The following is a 16,357-nucleotide window of genomic DNA, read 5'->3' on the forward strand; positions in this document are numbered from 1 at the left end:
GTGTAAGTAACAACAAATAGCAGTCTCTTGCCATTGTTTCGCTAATAAGACAATTCCTCTCTTTTTTTATATTGTAAGCGGCGGTAGTGCGCACAAAAGCAAGCCATGCCGCGAGCGGCGACAGATCGTAAACACTCATTATCAGAATGTGACAAACAATGCATGACATAGTTCAATGATGCATTTTCATCTTAGGGTGACATAAACACCTATAACAAAGAGAACGGCACTTATCAGATCAAAGCAAAATAAGCAATCGATTCAAACCAGACGAAGCACGTGAAACAGAAAGGGTACCTGTATAAATACGGACGGAGTGCCTGACTCATAGCAATGGCTACATGGTAAAGCTTAACTGCTAAGCTTACAACTCGAACCAAATTACTGTAGCTGTCTCTTCATCCATTCGACCTAAATTGTGTCTCATGTTACAATGGACGAACTTTGTTTCGATTTGGAGGTGCGGTCTGAACTTTTCTCTCCCCTTGAATTTCGAGTCTCAAATTTCAGATGCGGCTTAGATTCGGGAATTTTTTTTTTTTCATTGATTTCGAGTCTCGTTTTTCAGGTGCGGCTCATTTATTTATTTATATCCCATAAATCCAATACTGCGAGGCATTCGAATGGATGTAGGATGTGTCAGAATTATTACAAATAATACAAAAGGAATACATAAAAGTACCTCTTGCAAGAGGATATCTGGTATAAGACAAAATGCACATTAATAGGTATAAAAAAAAATTACATTAAAAAATATGATCCATCTTAATAGCTAAATGAAAGACACAGTAATGTTTACAATGATTGTATCATAATATACAATAGCACATCAAATTAGTAAATGAAAAAATCAGTTACAATTAACTCTACTGAAATATTCTTCTACCGAATAGAAGGAATTATCTAATAAATACTGTTTGAGCTGTTGTTTAAATTTGGGAAGCTCGTGGATAAGTAATTTCAGTGATGGTGGGAGAGCATTGAACACCTTGCAAGCTCATGTAATGGACTCCTTTTTGTACAATAGTAAGGTTTTTTTATTCATAATGGAGGTCCATCTTCCTCCTGGTATTGTGGGTATGGTATGAATCATTGGTTTTGTACGATTGTCCATTTTTACCAATGAAACATAACAGGGAGTAGATGATATATTGGCATGCAGTTGTCAGTATCCCTAATTTTCTGAAAAGGTTCCTACAAGAATGTTTAGGCTGGACTCCGCTCATAATCCTAATAGCTCTCTTTTGGGCAATGAATATTTTTTTGGATAGTGGCCGATTACCCCAGAAAACTATGCCATACAGCAATAATGCATGGAAATAACTAAAGTAAGCAGTTTTTGTGGTGTCTCAGTTACATACAGTGGAAATAATATGAACAGCGAATGTTGCTGAGCTGAGTTTTTTGTGGGGGTGTAAAATATGTTCAGACCATTTTAGACTGTTGTCACCCAGAAACTTGGTTGACTCAGCTTGTAGTAACTCACTACCATTAATTGATCCTCAACTTTGTACAATAGTAAGGTTTTTTTATTCATAATGGAGGTCCATCTTCCTCCTGGTATTGTGGGTATGGTATGAATCATTGGTTTTGTACGATTGTCCATTTTTACCAATGAAACATAACAGGGAGTAGATGATATATTGGCATGCAGTTGTCAGTATCCCTAATTTTCTGAAAAGGTTCCTACAAGAATGTTCAGACCATTTTAGACTGTTGTCACCCAGAAACTTGGTTGACTCAGCTTGTAGTAACTCACTACCATTAATTGATCCTCAACTTTGTACAATAGTAAGGTTTTTTTATTCATAATGGAGGTCCATCTTCCTCCTGGTATTGTGGGTATGGTATGAATCATTGGTTTTGTACGATTGTCCATTTTTACCAACTTTTTTCCTTACTTGGAAATGCACAAACTAGGTCTTATTAACATTTAGTGATAACTCATTATTCAGAAACCAATTACATACTTCACTAAAGACAATATTGGCCGATTCCTCAAGATTGAGGTTGGTAGTTTTGTTGATGAGGATAGAGGTGTCATCAGCAAAAAGAGTAAAGTGACTTTTAAAGCTAGTATGCAAGGGAAGCTCATTGATAAAGATGAGGAAGAGAAGGGGGCCAAGTACAGAGCCCTGAGGAACACCACAGCTAATAGAGCCCCAGCTAGATGACAGAGAGTACCCCTCAGAGTCGTTCAACATGACCTTCTGCTTTCTTCCAGCTAAGTAGGATTTAATCCATGAGCCAACTGAGCCACTTATACCATAATATCCAGCTTTTGCTAAGAGGATTTCATGATTAACACTATCAAAGGCCTTAGAAAGGTCACAGAAGATACCAACAGGAGATAATTTATTATTAAAAGACTCTAAGACTTGATGGGTGAAGGAAAAAATAGCTTGTTCTGTTGATACACCCCGTTGAAATCCGAACTGGTTATTGTTTAATACCTTATAATGCATGAGGTGTTCAATAAGTCTTTTCTGAACCAATTTCTCAAGAATTTTGGAAAAGGTTGTTAAAAGGGAGATAGGTCGATAGTTGGTAATGTCGGCTTTATCGCCTATTTTAAAGAGAGGTTTGACAATATCATACTTTAGTCTCTCAGGAACAATCCCGTGCTGGATGGATTCATTGAATATGTGGCACAGTATTTTGCTTATCGGCTTATAGCACTCCTTCGGTAATCTTGAAGAGATACCATCTATGCCAACAGAATTCTTGCTCTTCATATCTCTAACTATATTATCAATTTCATGTACTGTGACAGGGGACACTTAAATCTACTTTGTTTTTTCATAAATAGCTTTTTGAAGGGATAACATGGCTTCATTAACAGAAGAAGTTTTTCCAGTTCGTACTGCCAGAAAGTGGTTGTTAAAAATGTCAGTGATTATTTCAACATTGTCATGAATGGTATCATTTCTTTTAATTTCTATAGTGTTTTCTGCGGCAGGGATTTTACCTGTTTCCCTTTTCATTACGCGCCATATGGTTTTAATTTTGTTGTTGGAGACATCAATTTCTGATTTTATAGAAATACTCTTTGCCCTTATTAGAACTTTTTTAAGGACGGAGCAGTATAGTTAGTAATGTTTTCCTTTTCTACACTATAACTGGATTTGAGTGAGGCATACAGATTCCTTTTCCTCCTGCAAGACGTTTTAATGCGCAGAGTTAGCCAGTTTTTATTAGAGTAGGTCTCGCGTTTGGATTTGACAGTCCTTTTAGGAAAGGCCACTTCAAATAGGCAGATAAATTCATTTAGAAAAGCATTGTACTTGTCATTAACATTGTCAAAGAGCTCAATCTGGTCCCTGTCTATTTCTTGTTGGGAATTACAGAAGCTATTGATAGACTGTGTGTTAATTACTCTGAAAGTTTTACTGCAGGAATTGTTCTTGCAAAGAGGGCTAACATTATCAATTGAAAGTAGTTGACCATCATGATCTGAGAGCCCATTCAATATACGTTTTACAGTCATGTTTAGAATTCTACTGCTGTCTAAAAAGATGTTGTCAATTCGACTTGTAGAATTAGCTGTGACTCTAGTGGGAAAATCCACCAGTGCTGTTAAGTTAAAAAGAGTTCATTAAATGTGATAAATCATTTCTTCCTACGTTATCTGTAAGAAAGTCAACATTAAAATCGTCTACAATTATATCATCTTTTGTTTCTGAAAAGAGATGAGTTAACAGAGATTCTAACTGTTTTAGAAAAATACAGATTTTGCCTGCAGGAGCCCTATAAAATGAAAGGACAGTAATTTCAGAGAAATCAGTACAGATTACAACTCTACAAAGTTGATCAATACAGTATTCACTCAAGTCTAAAGATCTATAAGCTATTTTGTTCTTAACGTAAATCACCACTCCACCCTTACCTAAAGAATGTCTACAGTAAAGAGCTCCTAGGTTATAGTTATTCAGTTGCAGTGTGTGTCAACCAAGTTTCATAAAGTGTTCACTAAAACAGATTACATCAGCATTATTAATAAAGTCCTTATCTAAAATGTTAATGGATAGTTCATCTAGTTTACTTAATAAGTCTTGAATGTTCTGATGGTAAACAGCAAATTTATTAGCACTGGCTGGAGATTTGAGGTGGTTGATTGGGTTAGTCTCTCTTAAAGTATTAACATTAGGCTTACTTGGAGGTGTAGTTATGATACAATTCTCCTTTCCTTGTGATGATACCATAAAAAATCCTCACTACGAACTGCGGCTTTTTTGGACCTCTGTATCCTTCTCCTTGCAGGTGGCACTTCTCCTTGGGTTGGTGAAGAATCCTTGTCTGTTAGCTGCTCTGATGGTTCTGCAACAGCTGCAAATGATACTCTGGGTGCTGATGACGCTTCATCTTTTGGCTCTGGAACCATTCTTGATGCCAGTATATCTTCCTGAGGTGATGCTGGGAAAGCCTCTTCTGCTTGTGGGAGTGATGATATCCCCCGATCTTCTTCTGAAATTGTTGGTAGGTCTATTCTGGATTCAGAAGTGATTTCTTGAATGACCATTGGAGCAACATTATTTGTTGATGCTAGTACTACTGTTGCAACCACTTCTGATGAGGATGATTTTTCTTCAGTTGATTCAGGTTTTGCTGCCCTTGGTGAAATCTCTGTTGAGTCAGCAATTAATCCTGGTAATGCTGCCACAGGTGTCGGCTCTCTTGGATTTGCTGATGATGGTGAATTTGCTAATGCTGTTAATAGTGGGTCCACTGTTGGGAGTTGAGTTGTTGCAGTAATTTTGGGAAGTTGAGCTGCTGCATATGGCGGTGTTTGCTGAGATACTGAAAGTTGAACTGTTCTGGGTGAGTAATTTATTTTTTTTGGTACTTTCATGCAGCATTTCCACATTTTTCTGCAGAGAAGTTTTATGTCCTTCCTGTTAAGGTGCAACCCAAGTATTCGAGTAAATACAGTATGCAAATTCTGAGCCACATGGATACAGACATCCATAATGGTTCATCAGATGGCGGTAGCTGCAACATACTGGTACCAAATGTTCTACCAATGAAATCAGCTGTACTTGCACCATCTGGGTCAGGTGCTGCCAGCTCTCACCATCCCATTTCAGGGACCACTACAGTCTGTCTCACCTCAGAATACAGGAAAACCAGCATCACCCTTTGGAGACTTCTGACTGGCTGTCCTGATGCCCCATTCTCAACCAATGCAGATAACAACTGAAGTTCCTCAACTAAACATCTGTACTGTCTTCATCGTTCAAGGAATGGTCCGCAGAAGAAGACAAGTTTATCAGCCACTACCAGCAACCTATAACCTATCTACAGTACACAGCACTGCAAGATTCCTAACCCCCCCCCCCCCCCCCCTCTGCAAGCTAGGTACGAGGAGGGAGGACTCAACAGCATTGCCAAAAAAACCACCACCACTCCATATAACTGCTACAACACCTACAGACTGTGACCTGCTCGATCTGTGGTATGTGTTTATGTACCAATAGAGCCAACTACTGGGGCCAATAAAAGATCAGCTGCAGGCTGCTGTTAGCAGCAAAAATTTTTTTCTATTCCATAATTTTATGATGATCTCAGGCTACTCTTTACTATAAAGTATGAGGTTCTTTTGACTGCATTTGACAAGACAGTGTGTGACAAACAGCGCACTGTACATCTACATCTACATGATTACTCTGCAATTCACATTTAAATGCTTGGCAAAGGGTTCATCGAACCACAACCATACTATCTCTCTACCATTCCACTCCCAAAAAGTGCGCGGGAAAAACGAACACCTAAACCTTTCTGTTCGAGCTCTGATTTCTCTTATTTTATTTTGATGATCATTCCTACCTATGTAGGTTGGGCTCAACAAAATATTTTCGCATTCGGAAGAGAAAGTTGGCGACTGAAATTTCGTAAATAGATCTCGCCGCGACGAAAAACGTCTTTGCTTTAATGACTTCCATCCCAACCCGTGTATCATATCTGCCACACTCTCTCCCCTATTACGTGATAATACAAAATGAGCTGCCCTTTTTTGCACCCTTTCGATGCACTCTGTCAATCCTACCAGGTAAGGATCCCACACCGCGCAGCAATATTCTAACAGAGGATGAACGAGTGTAGTGTAAGCTGTCTCTTTAGCGGACTTGTTGCATCTTCTAAGTGTCCTGCCAATGAAATGCAACCTTTGGCTCGCCTTCCCCAAAATATTATCTATGTGGTCTTTCCAACTGAAGTTGTTCGTAATTTTAACACCCAGGCACTTAGTTGAATTGACAGCCTTGAGAATTGTACTATTTATCGAGTAATCGAATTCTAACAGATTTCTTTTGGAACTCATGTGGATCACCTCACACTTTTCGTTATTTAGCATCAACTGCCACCTGCCACACCATACAGCAATCTTTTCTAAATCGCTTTGCAACTGATACTGGTCTTCGGATGACCTTACTAGACGGTAAATTACTGCGTCATCTGTGAACAACCTAAGAGAACTGCTCAGATTGTCACCCAGGTCATTTATATAGATCAGGAACAGCAGAGGTCCCAGGATGCTTCCCTGGGGAACATCTGATATCACTTCAGTTTTACTCAATGATTTGCCGTCTATTACTACGAACTGCGACCTCCCTGACAGGAAATCACGAATCCAGTCACACAACTGAGACGATACCCCATAGGCCCGCAGCTGGATTAGAAGTCGCTTGCTTTCCGGAAATCTAGAAATACGGAATCAACTTGAGATCCCTGTTGATAGCGGCCATTACTTCGTGCGAATAAAGAGCAAGCTGCGTTGCACAAGAACGATGTTTTCTGAAACCATGCTGATTACGTATCAATAGATCGTTCCCTTCGAGGTGATTCACAATGTTTGAATACAGTATATGCTCCAAAACCATACTGCAAACCGACGTCAATGATATAGGTCTGTAGTTTGATGGATTACTCCTACTACCCTTCTTAAACACTGGTGCGATCTGCACAATTTTCCAATCTGTAGGTACAGATCTATCGGAAGCAAGCAGTTGTATATGATTGCTAAGTAGGGAGCTATTGTATCAGTGTAATCTTAAAGGAACCTAATCGGTATACAATCTGGACCTGAAGACTTGCCCTTATCAAGCGATTTGAGTTGCTTCGCAACCCTTAAGGTATCTACTTCTAAGAAACCCATGCTAGCAGCTGTTCGTGTTTCAAATTCTGGAATATTCCATTCGTCTTCCCTAGTGAAGGGACTGATGATGAGGCACATTTTACACTACAGGGTTCACTGAATACACAGATCTGCCAAATTTGGGATACTGTTAAAATGCATGTTGCGCATGAAGAGCCATTGCACTCGCCTTATGTGATTGTGTAGTGTGGACTCACAAACGCTTTTATTCTCAATCTGTTCTTCTTTGAAGTGTATACTTCCAGAAAGCTTGTCAGGAGTACTGTGACATTTGCATGTTACTGAGACCTTGTACGGCATGTAATTCCTGTTTTGGAAGAGCGCAACTGTGGGGAACATCTCATGTTACTCACCTAGTGAAAGATCTGCTTAATGTAACCATCCACGAATGTGTTATCTCCAAAGGTCATCCAGATGCATGGCCTGCAAGATCACCTAATCTAAAACCAGGTGACACTTTGGTTCTGGGGATATCTAAATGAACGCATTTACCAGGGGGCAATTACAGTCTCTACCTTATCTGAAAGCCAGTATACAGGAAAATGTTGCTCAGATTCCACCGGAGCTGTTGCAAGCAACTGTTAATCACACCGTTTTACAAATGTAGCATTTCATCGTAGTCTCTTGTGCTCATATTGAACAAATTGTGTAAGAAGTGGTTAATAATGAAATCAACATTTGTCTTTCACACTTCTTTGACCTTTTCTACCAATGTCCCATTACTGTCAAATACATACGGAACATTTCTATACGTCTTTCTTGCATTCAAAGCACAGGTTTGCATGTGGTGGCCAAAATTTGAATTTTTTCCAGCATAAATCAGTTCCCCACTAATGCATTAGAATAGCTACCAAGGTCTGCTGCCATACGACAATTACAGCCCACACTGGACTTCTGTGAGTAGCTGGACTTTATAATTCTATGCACCCGGTATTTATAGCTGTGTATGGAAAGTTCAGCATGACAGTTTAAGATTTAGATACATAAATTACAGACAAAATATTAATTATCTGATATGGAACACGAGTGTGGTGTTTTGGTCATAGAACCTGGTTGGTTTGTGGGATTAAAGGGACCAGACTGCTACGGTCATCGGTCCCACATAGAAGCTGATAATAAGTTGATGCAGCACTCTTATTCCCGATAGCTTTCTTCATTTCAGCATAATTGCTGTATCCCACATTATTGACAATCTGCCTTTACATACACCTATCTAGGCGTGGCCCTACACACTACTTTTTGCCATTCCTTCAAAGGCTTCTAATAATTTCATTTATTGTCTGTGTTTCATACCCTCAAAGAGCTGTGTTCCAAACACAAATTTTCATTAATTTTTCTTTCTTACTAGACTGGCCACACAACTCCAGTCATTCTTTGGTCTCACCAGTCAGCCTCCTACATCTTCTTTTAGTCCACATATTCTGCTCCAGCTAGTCCCATCATACTCGCATCCTCTCTGATTCTCTCAATCCATCGCAGCTGTGGTCTTCCCCTCCATCTGTTGCCTCTGATGTCTTCTTCCACCATTGACTGGTGATCTGGCCTTCTTGACGCATTACGTGCCATATCAATTCAGTCTCCACTCACTGATTTTTATTTTCAAACGTTAGTAGCTGTAATTTTTTTACAGAAAGATCCTTTGCCTAGAGGAGTCCTCGATGCTATTGCTTTTTTGCATTGATCTGTATTTATTGTTTACCTACAATTTAACTGTGCAGCATGCCCATCAATTATGCACACAGTTACCTTCAGTTTTTTCATTTATATGCATATTACAGAATTAGTTTATGAAACATCTGAGTCAGTTCTTGTTCATTTTGATGACCATTACTATCGTCAGTGAACTGTGCTACACTGATTTTCTCGTCAGGGTGAACAACTCCCACATTCACCCGTTAAGACCCGATTTTTTTCTGGAGGAAGGAAAATTCTTTATGTGGCGATACTCTCAGGTGATTCTTTAATGATTTTAGATTTATAAAAAAATATATAGCCAGTTTCAAAATAATTTATACACTTGGCTTCATTTTATGGACTTAAATAACTAATTATGAAATATTCTCATTTTAATGAATAGTGAAATGATCATTCAATAATTACCATGCAAAATAACAACAACAATATTAAATTATACAGTGGAATATAGCAAATCAACTACATCCGTGTATTCTGGTGGTCACAAGCTGCTTGCTCTGCTACACTGACTTGCTCACAGTTTAATAGTGATGGCCAGCAGTTTGCAGCACTTGTGTATGATGGAAAGGTTGAACATTTGCAAATGTATACCTCAGGTTTCCACTGGGAAAAAATACTTCTGTTGTGGCTCAGGCATAGTAAAAGTCAATGTACACAATTGTAGCCAGAAGGTCTAAAAGAATTGAGATAGTCCTTCACTCCTCTCATTTCTTTTTCTGTACACAAATGTAACCAGTGATGAGCAACTCTGGGTTATATTTTTCCTGATTTTGGTCATTTGTATCATTCTTCAATGCACTTCTGTTTTGTGTAGAGAGAGTGGATTACTCTTCTAGCATCATTGACACCACACTACAGTATTGGTGAACAGGGATGCAAAATCAAATTATGATCTGAAATCAAATTATGATCTGAAAACTGTATGGTGCCCTGTCAGGCACTAGGGGCTTTACTTGATTTCCTTTACTTCATTCCGTCCATTGATGCAAGGAAATCTCACCTATAGTGTCTGTTCTTATCTAACTGCAATCTTTTTTTTCTTTTTTGAAAATTTAAAATTCATTTAATGTGTGCATAATAGATACAACATATATCATATCATGACAAGTTACTTTGACACACTGTTTGATGAAGTCAAAGAACCGGTCGCCCTACTTCCTACATGTATGTAGATAAAGGATAGTTAAGGTTTTTAACATCTTGTTGTCAAGGTATTACAGACTGAGCACAATTTATGTTAGACATAAATGGGGGAGGATACTGGAAACTGACCCATTTTAAAGAACTTTCAGTAATTTCAGATAATCATGGCAATACTAAATATAAATAACAGTTGAGTGTCTCAGCCTATGTACCACCTCTATTGGAGTAAGCACAAAAATATCAGACTCACACACTGAGGCTGTAATACATATTCATACTTAATATAAAACAACTTTAATCTTGAACTGCAGTTATAAAAAACTGCAAGGGAAGATGAGCTCTAACTTAGATCAAATCTTTAACTGCTGGGAGATGGAGTGGGGTGGAAAAACAGAAAATGGGCCAGTGTAAAAGAATTTTGGAATAAAACAAGGGAAAAATGGAAAGCCACTGATTAAAAATCTGTCAACAAAATATTTCCAAATCTTACTGTTTTTAAGTCACAGAGGTACGAAAAAAGTGTATCTGTTAAAGCATAGAATTTAGCATGCAAGAAAGACACTATTCCATGACCAGCCTATATGAGTGTAATCCATGGTAACCTCTGCAAAAAATAGTACTATCCTCACAGACAGTGACACAGAAGGGCAAAGGCTGATGGCTTCCACATATTTCCAAGATTCTTTCAACACTATACCCATTTAATATCATACAAGAACAAAACACAAATAAGAGTCATGCACCTTTTGTTTCAAAATCAGCTTACAGTCAGTAATATATGACTGATACATGTCACATTTTGTGTATCATTATGCAGTATGCTGTTAGTTGTCACACTAGGTTCCAGAACAACAGCTTCAAGCTGCAATAACTTCCTGACTTCCAGTTTTTTCTGTGACTATGTTAAGCGAACATCTGTAACTGCTTTTTTTTTTCACTTTCACTGAAAGCAAATGTTTCAACAAAATATAGAATACAAGAATAGTTTTTAATAAACATTACAGTCTTTTGTAACAGCAACGTGAGTTGCATATGCATCACTCACTGCTTTTGAATTCTGTTTTCTACACGAGTCACATCATTTATTCCCACTCTACTATCTTTTAACATTTAAACAGCATACTTGAAAACAAACATAGATATAGGTGTGTGCATAAAATAAATAAATAACAAACTGTTATGCAGACAAAATTCATAAACTGCATCTCCAAACAGTAAAACAGTTGCAGGACTATTTTAACAATGTGTCATAACAAAATCATTACAGGACATGACTACACGTAAGAATGGTGATTGTACAATAGTAATGACAATAGTGAACATAGTGAAGGATATGAGAAAATGAACATTCATGTTCTGATAAGTTACAACTAAAATTACATTTTCTGTGAAATATTAACAATTAACATTGTATGTGTATACAACACAATAAATACTTTTAAAAATGCATAATAAATTACTACAAAATTCAGGAAAGTACTTCAAATAGAGAGCAAATATTATACAAATATTACAATAAATGTAGCAAAAGAATTAATGGTTAAAAGAACTAAATAAAAAATATATAAAGCTAAAACATGTCAATTTCATATAAGACTCAGCAGTTAAACAAAGAAAACTAAATTACAATCAAAATTTTATTTTAGCTGGCAGCATAGTATGTGCATATAAAACCTCTAAAACATTTTTACCAACATCACATTGTAAAAATTTATTTACCCTCTTAACATCATTAAAGGAATTACCCATTGAAAGCCATTTTGCAGGTGAGACAGAAGAATATACAGTAAAAGAATGATAGTGAAATACAGAAATGGAAGACAAACACAAAGTACAATGCTACTTCCCTCTCAACAATACAAATGTGTATATTTGTATAATGAACACTCTTTCACAAGACTTAAGTACATTACACATAAATCAGTCGTGAAAAAATTTTCAAGCCACTCTCACAAGTGTGCATATGTGTCACAGGAGTAACTCAGTAGGCTATAGCAATTTTTGTCCATTGCAAAAAAATCTCTCACAAAAACAGATAAGCTTTCCACATTTCACATCATTCATCGAATAACACAAGTTCCACAAAGGCGTGAAGGTCCTATGCAGTCATCGTGGCAAAAGGCTCCACATTTCTTACATATTATCATAGCTTTCAAATTGCAAGCACACGGAGATGTGTCATTTCTGTTCATAGAAACATGATTATTGTGTGTCTGCTTAGAAACATGGGCCCTAACACCACCCTGTAATACAATCTGAGATTGTCCAACTATAGGATATGCCATATTTTCCCCATTGCTGGGTACTATGGTATAACTCTGCAACATACCGTCTGATGCTACATCACCATAAGCTAAATTAGGATTATCTTGCATCCTCTCTCTTCTAGTGACAGGTTGCATAGCTGGGTTTGGACAGTGTACCATAAATTGTTGTTCACTGTAATTGTTACCCAAGTACTCAGATGATGGTCCATTTTGCTGATCCACATCAACACTGGCTGGGCGGCCTCTGCCTATACCTCCACCAGCAGTAGTAGTACTGCCCCCACTGCTTCCTGGTCTAACGATACCACATGCACCAATTTGATTCTGGTTATTGGATGGTGGCGCACTTGATGCACGTGGAGGAGCATTCTTTCTGTTCAGCATTACATGTGTTGTATCATGTTGCTGCTGATCCACACCTGCTCTCTGTACTAAAATGTATTGACCAACATGTCCAACTTGTGGTCCAGGACTTTCCACTATCTGTAATAATTACAACAGAAAAGAATTATTCATACTATTTTTTTTTTTTAAAAGTGTGGACATGCTATTTGATATAAATTTTGTTCCCACAAACTAAACTGTACAAAAGAGTAAAAAAGAAAAAAATAATGAATGGGAGAGTGGGAACACTGCTGCAATTCAGTTATTCCATAGTTTTTAAATCGTGGAGTAGATATCATCAGTAGTATAAGACAGATTTAGTGTAGCACGAACCCAATAAGGGCCACAGAAAATATGTTGGTTACATTTGTGTGTGATAGGCAGTGTGCTTAATAATTGTTGACTCTTGGTACTTGATGCAGAATCACATCTAATTGTAATTTAGAATTTATTTCCTAAACTGATGGCCTGCAAAATTAGTTGATTATGATTAGTCACCTGTTTCATCACTGGCAGTCTGTTTCAAGTTAAGTGTTTGGCAGTCAAAAGTAAATTATAGTGCAGAATTCAATTTTTTGCAACATTTAGCACCATTACTGTAATATGGATTTATATTTGCCATGTAAAACAACATTGCTTTAAAATTGCTCTAGAAACAAAGCATGTTCCTCCAAGTACAGCTAAAATAACTCTAGTATTAAAGGTGTTATGATGTGCTGCTTGTTTATATTTTCTCTGGTATTTATTGACAGTTTTTTTTCCCCAACATCTTGTAAGCACAAGTGGCTACAGTAAAAATTAGTAGGATGGAAGAAGCTGGAAAGCATGCCAACAATGCATTCATGGGAAGATATAACCTCAAGCCAGCAATAATGTAAGATGACTTTTGACAATGCCACACCTACATGCTAATGATATGTCAGAGTAACAATTGCATAAAGATGAGTTACAAAATACAGATAACAAACAGCACATCAAGAAGCTGCCATGAAAGCCTCAACAAAGTTGTTATGAAATGCTTGCTACTGAAGCAACCCGAATAAAATTTATGTTCCACTGTGTTACCAAACACACAATTATATTGTAAGCAAATTTAAAGACTCCGATTGCAAAATTAATGTCGATGTTTTTGCATGAAAGGAATAATGGTTCTTGTGGTTAAATATACAGTATGATGCTGTACTTCGAAAATTATTGAACAAGACAGTGATGAAATGACGTAAGTTAAAAAAGGAAACAGCACCTTATACAGAGTGAGGATAGAGGGCAGGGAATATTTATTTTGTTATATTAGCATGGAAATAGGGGTACTGTTCTCTCTCTCTCTCTCTCTCTCTCTCTCTCTCTCTCTCTCTCTCTCTGTGTGTGTGTGTGTGTAAAGAGAATGATAATTAATTACTTAATGTATTCCTTAAATTAATTTAAAGTAATCTCCATATGCAAGACAATTTTTGAGCAATTTAAAGGTTGCAGAGGAGAGGGGACTTTTTAGAATAAGTCACCCTACCTTGACAAACTAGCATCAGTATCCAAATAACGTGCTGCCTGTCCCGACATTGCAATGCATGAAACTATTAATACTGTTGTTTTCATAAGATCTGTTGTTACACTATAGACTTTTTATTTCGCTATATTTCAGGTTTGAAATTATCAGTTGTTTTCAAAAGGTAATATGGACGTATTCTGCCTGTGCCCTTCAAATATTAGCTAACAAGTTTACACCCATATGTACTTTTATTCCCATTTCCATCAGTTGTGAGGGTCAGAGGTGGCTTAATCTGGTAACAGCATAAAAATTCCAACAAATTTTACTTCAAATTCTTGAGGTACCCCATTGTAAAACTACTTTGGTGGACAGGTGTTATGCCTGGATGAAGATTAATCTTTTTCCTTCACCCCCTGCCCCTCCCCCAATCCAGCAGGAACCTCATGTATTCTTGCATGGTGTTGGTCCACAACTATTGCAAAGTATTCACTCGTCTTATCAATTCCGGCAAGCTAAGAAAAAACCTTACCTTAATAGTCTCGGATGTTATTGAATTTAGCATATGTTAAAATGAAGGACTAAGTAAGGAACACCTACTTTTTTGTTTTCTCCAAACAAAGTTTCTTCTCCAAGATACAGCCCTGCAAAGATAAAACTGCACATACCGTTGTGAAGATATGAATTTTGGAAAAAAATTTAAAATGCTTTATCTCTGAAACAGTTGTAGATATTTTGTTAGTCTTTTTATTTGCAAGATAATTGCTTAATGATTACAAAGAAATTCTCCATTTGGAGTTATCTGTCAAAGTTCTTTTACTATAGTGTTCTTAACTTTTTCTATAATTTACAGAATTTTTTTTTTTTCCAAAAAATGCCAACCCATAAAATTGATTTTTTTCTGTTGATTAGTACCATATAGTTCTACATTCCATGAAAAGGAGAGCTTCCACTTTTAGGTTGAACAGGTTTTATAGATAGCTGAAATTTTTGCCATGGCTGTTTTATTATCACATAACAGGCTCATAAAAATCAAAACATAGCCTTATTTAACATAATTTTAGTTTTGAAAGTTGAGTAAGAGTGTCATTTTTCAAGTATTTTAAATAGTACCAAAATGTATGTGAAAGTTGCAAAGATTTAAAAGGTTTCAATTTATACAATTTCTGTGCACTCTGTTTTGTACTGAAAGTAGCCAGTTAATGAATTAAAAATTTCTTCCACTGCATCAGTATCTTCCTTTGATATAGAGTGATACCTTCCTGTTGAATCAATAGGAACTGGAGCACTTACAATCTTCAAAACATTGTGAACAGGAAGTGAGCACTGATGGCATTGTTGCTATGCTTGAGCTGGAAACCTATATCCAGCAGCTGGTCCACGTGGTAGCATAAAGTTTACTACAATTTTGTTTAACTCATAACTGGTGTCTATAATCACTACAATTCACCAGTCACAGTCACAGTCACACACACATGCCACAAACATCCCCCTTCTCCGGTTGTGAATCCGAATATTATTCTGCTGTTTCCGAGGTGATGGCCGAACAAACGAAATTTCTCCTTTCTTGCTCTTTAAAGTGCGTGCAATATGAGTTCGCCCATCACAAAAATGTGTCTTCTGAATTCCTTTCCTAGGAGTAGTTAGTTTGGACCATTCTTCTTTTCTCTGCTCACAGAATTCTTCGATTTCCTCTTTCGACAAAAGAATGAGGGCTGTGGATGTATAAGATTTCACTAATCTCGTAAAATCCTCAGCATTCTGAATCGCAGTTTTTTATGGTCTGGAAAGATTATGTTTTGTAGCATGGTGCTTCAGCAGGCCGCCTACACCATCACAAGGCCCTTCCCGTGACCAGTAGCACTGTATACCCAGTCAGTTGGCACAAGCGACAGACTCAGTTCAAACATCAGGAATGATGATGCTCTGCTTGGCCCCTGTTTGCAGTTGAAGAATTTTGTGCATTGCTAGCAAAGCATGTGCTGAGTCATGTCTTGTGTTATCACTTATATCTGCTACACTTCTGGTCTTGTTTTGAAAATACAAGCGGGGAGGGCAAATATAAATGGGATTTTTGTTCCTGAACATCAACATTTGGTAGGACTGGCCCCACACTTCTGCTAAGTTTAGGCGGACTGTTACAAGTGAGGAGAGTGTGTTGTTAGATATTTCCTGCCGTTTCGTCAGTAACGCTCATGATATCTGAGCAACTGGTGTATCCCTCCATTGTGGAAT

At 37.4% G+C, this 16,357-nt stretch overlaps 2 protein-coding genes across 6 annotated transcripts in view; both read right to left on the minus strand.

Annotated features, from left to right (window-relative positions):
* Positions 1-4,165: 4,165 nt before the first annotated feature.
* LOC126456019 (uncharacterized) lies at positions 4,166-4,864 on the minus strand. Its single transcript, XM_050091775.1, has one exon. The coding sequence runs from the start codon at positions 4,862-4,864 to the stop codon at positions 4,166-4,168; it is 699 nt and encodes a 232-aa protein (XP_049947732.1).
* Positions 4,865-10,717: 5,853 nt separating this feature from the next.
* The window catches only part of LOC126457226 (uncharacterized), a 204,656-nt gene continuing 199,016 nt past the window's right edge, over positions 10,718-16,357 (minus strand). For 4 of the 5 annotated variants that reach the window (XM_050093354.1, XM_050093355.1, XM_050093352.1 and 1 more), the window contains one exon: positions 10,718-12,738. In XM_050093354.1, the coding sequence (XP_049949311.1) occupies positions 12,049-12,738 (690 nt within the window). In that variant the 3' untranslated portion in view covers positions 10,718-12,048. The remainder of the gene's footprint in view (positions 12,739-16,357) is intronic. The other variant, XR_007585451.1, reaches the window with a different exon arrangement.

This window comes from Schistocerca serialis, chromosome 2, assembly GCF_023864345.2.
Source record: "Schistocerca serialis cubense isolate TAMUIC-IGC-003099 chromosome 2, iqSchSeri2.2, whole genome shotgun sequence".
NCBI classification, from domain to species: Eukaryota; Metazoa; Arthropoda; class Insecta; order Orthoptera; family Acrididae; genus Schistocerca; species Schistocerca serialis.

Coding starts and splice junctions, on each gene's coding strand:
- LOC126456019 (XM_050091775.1), bottom strand. CDS start 4,864: ATGTGGAAATGCTGCATGAAAGTACCAAAAAAAATAAATTACTCACCC.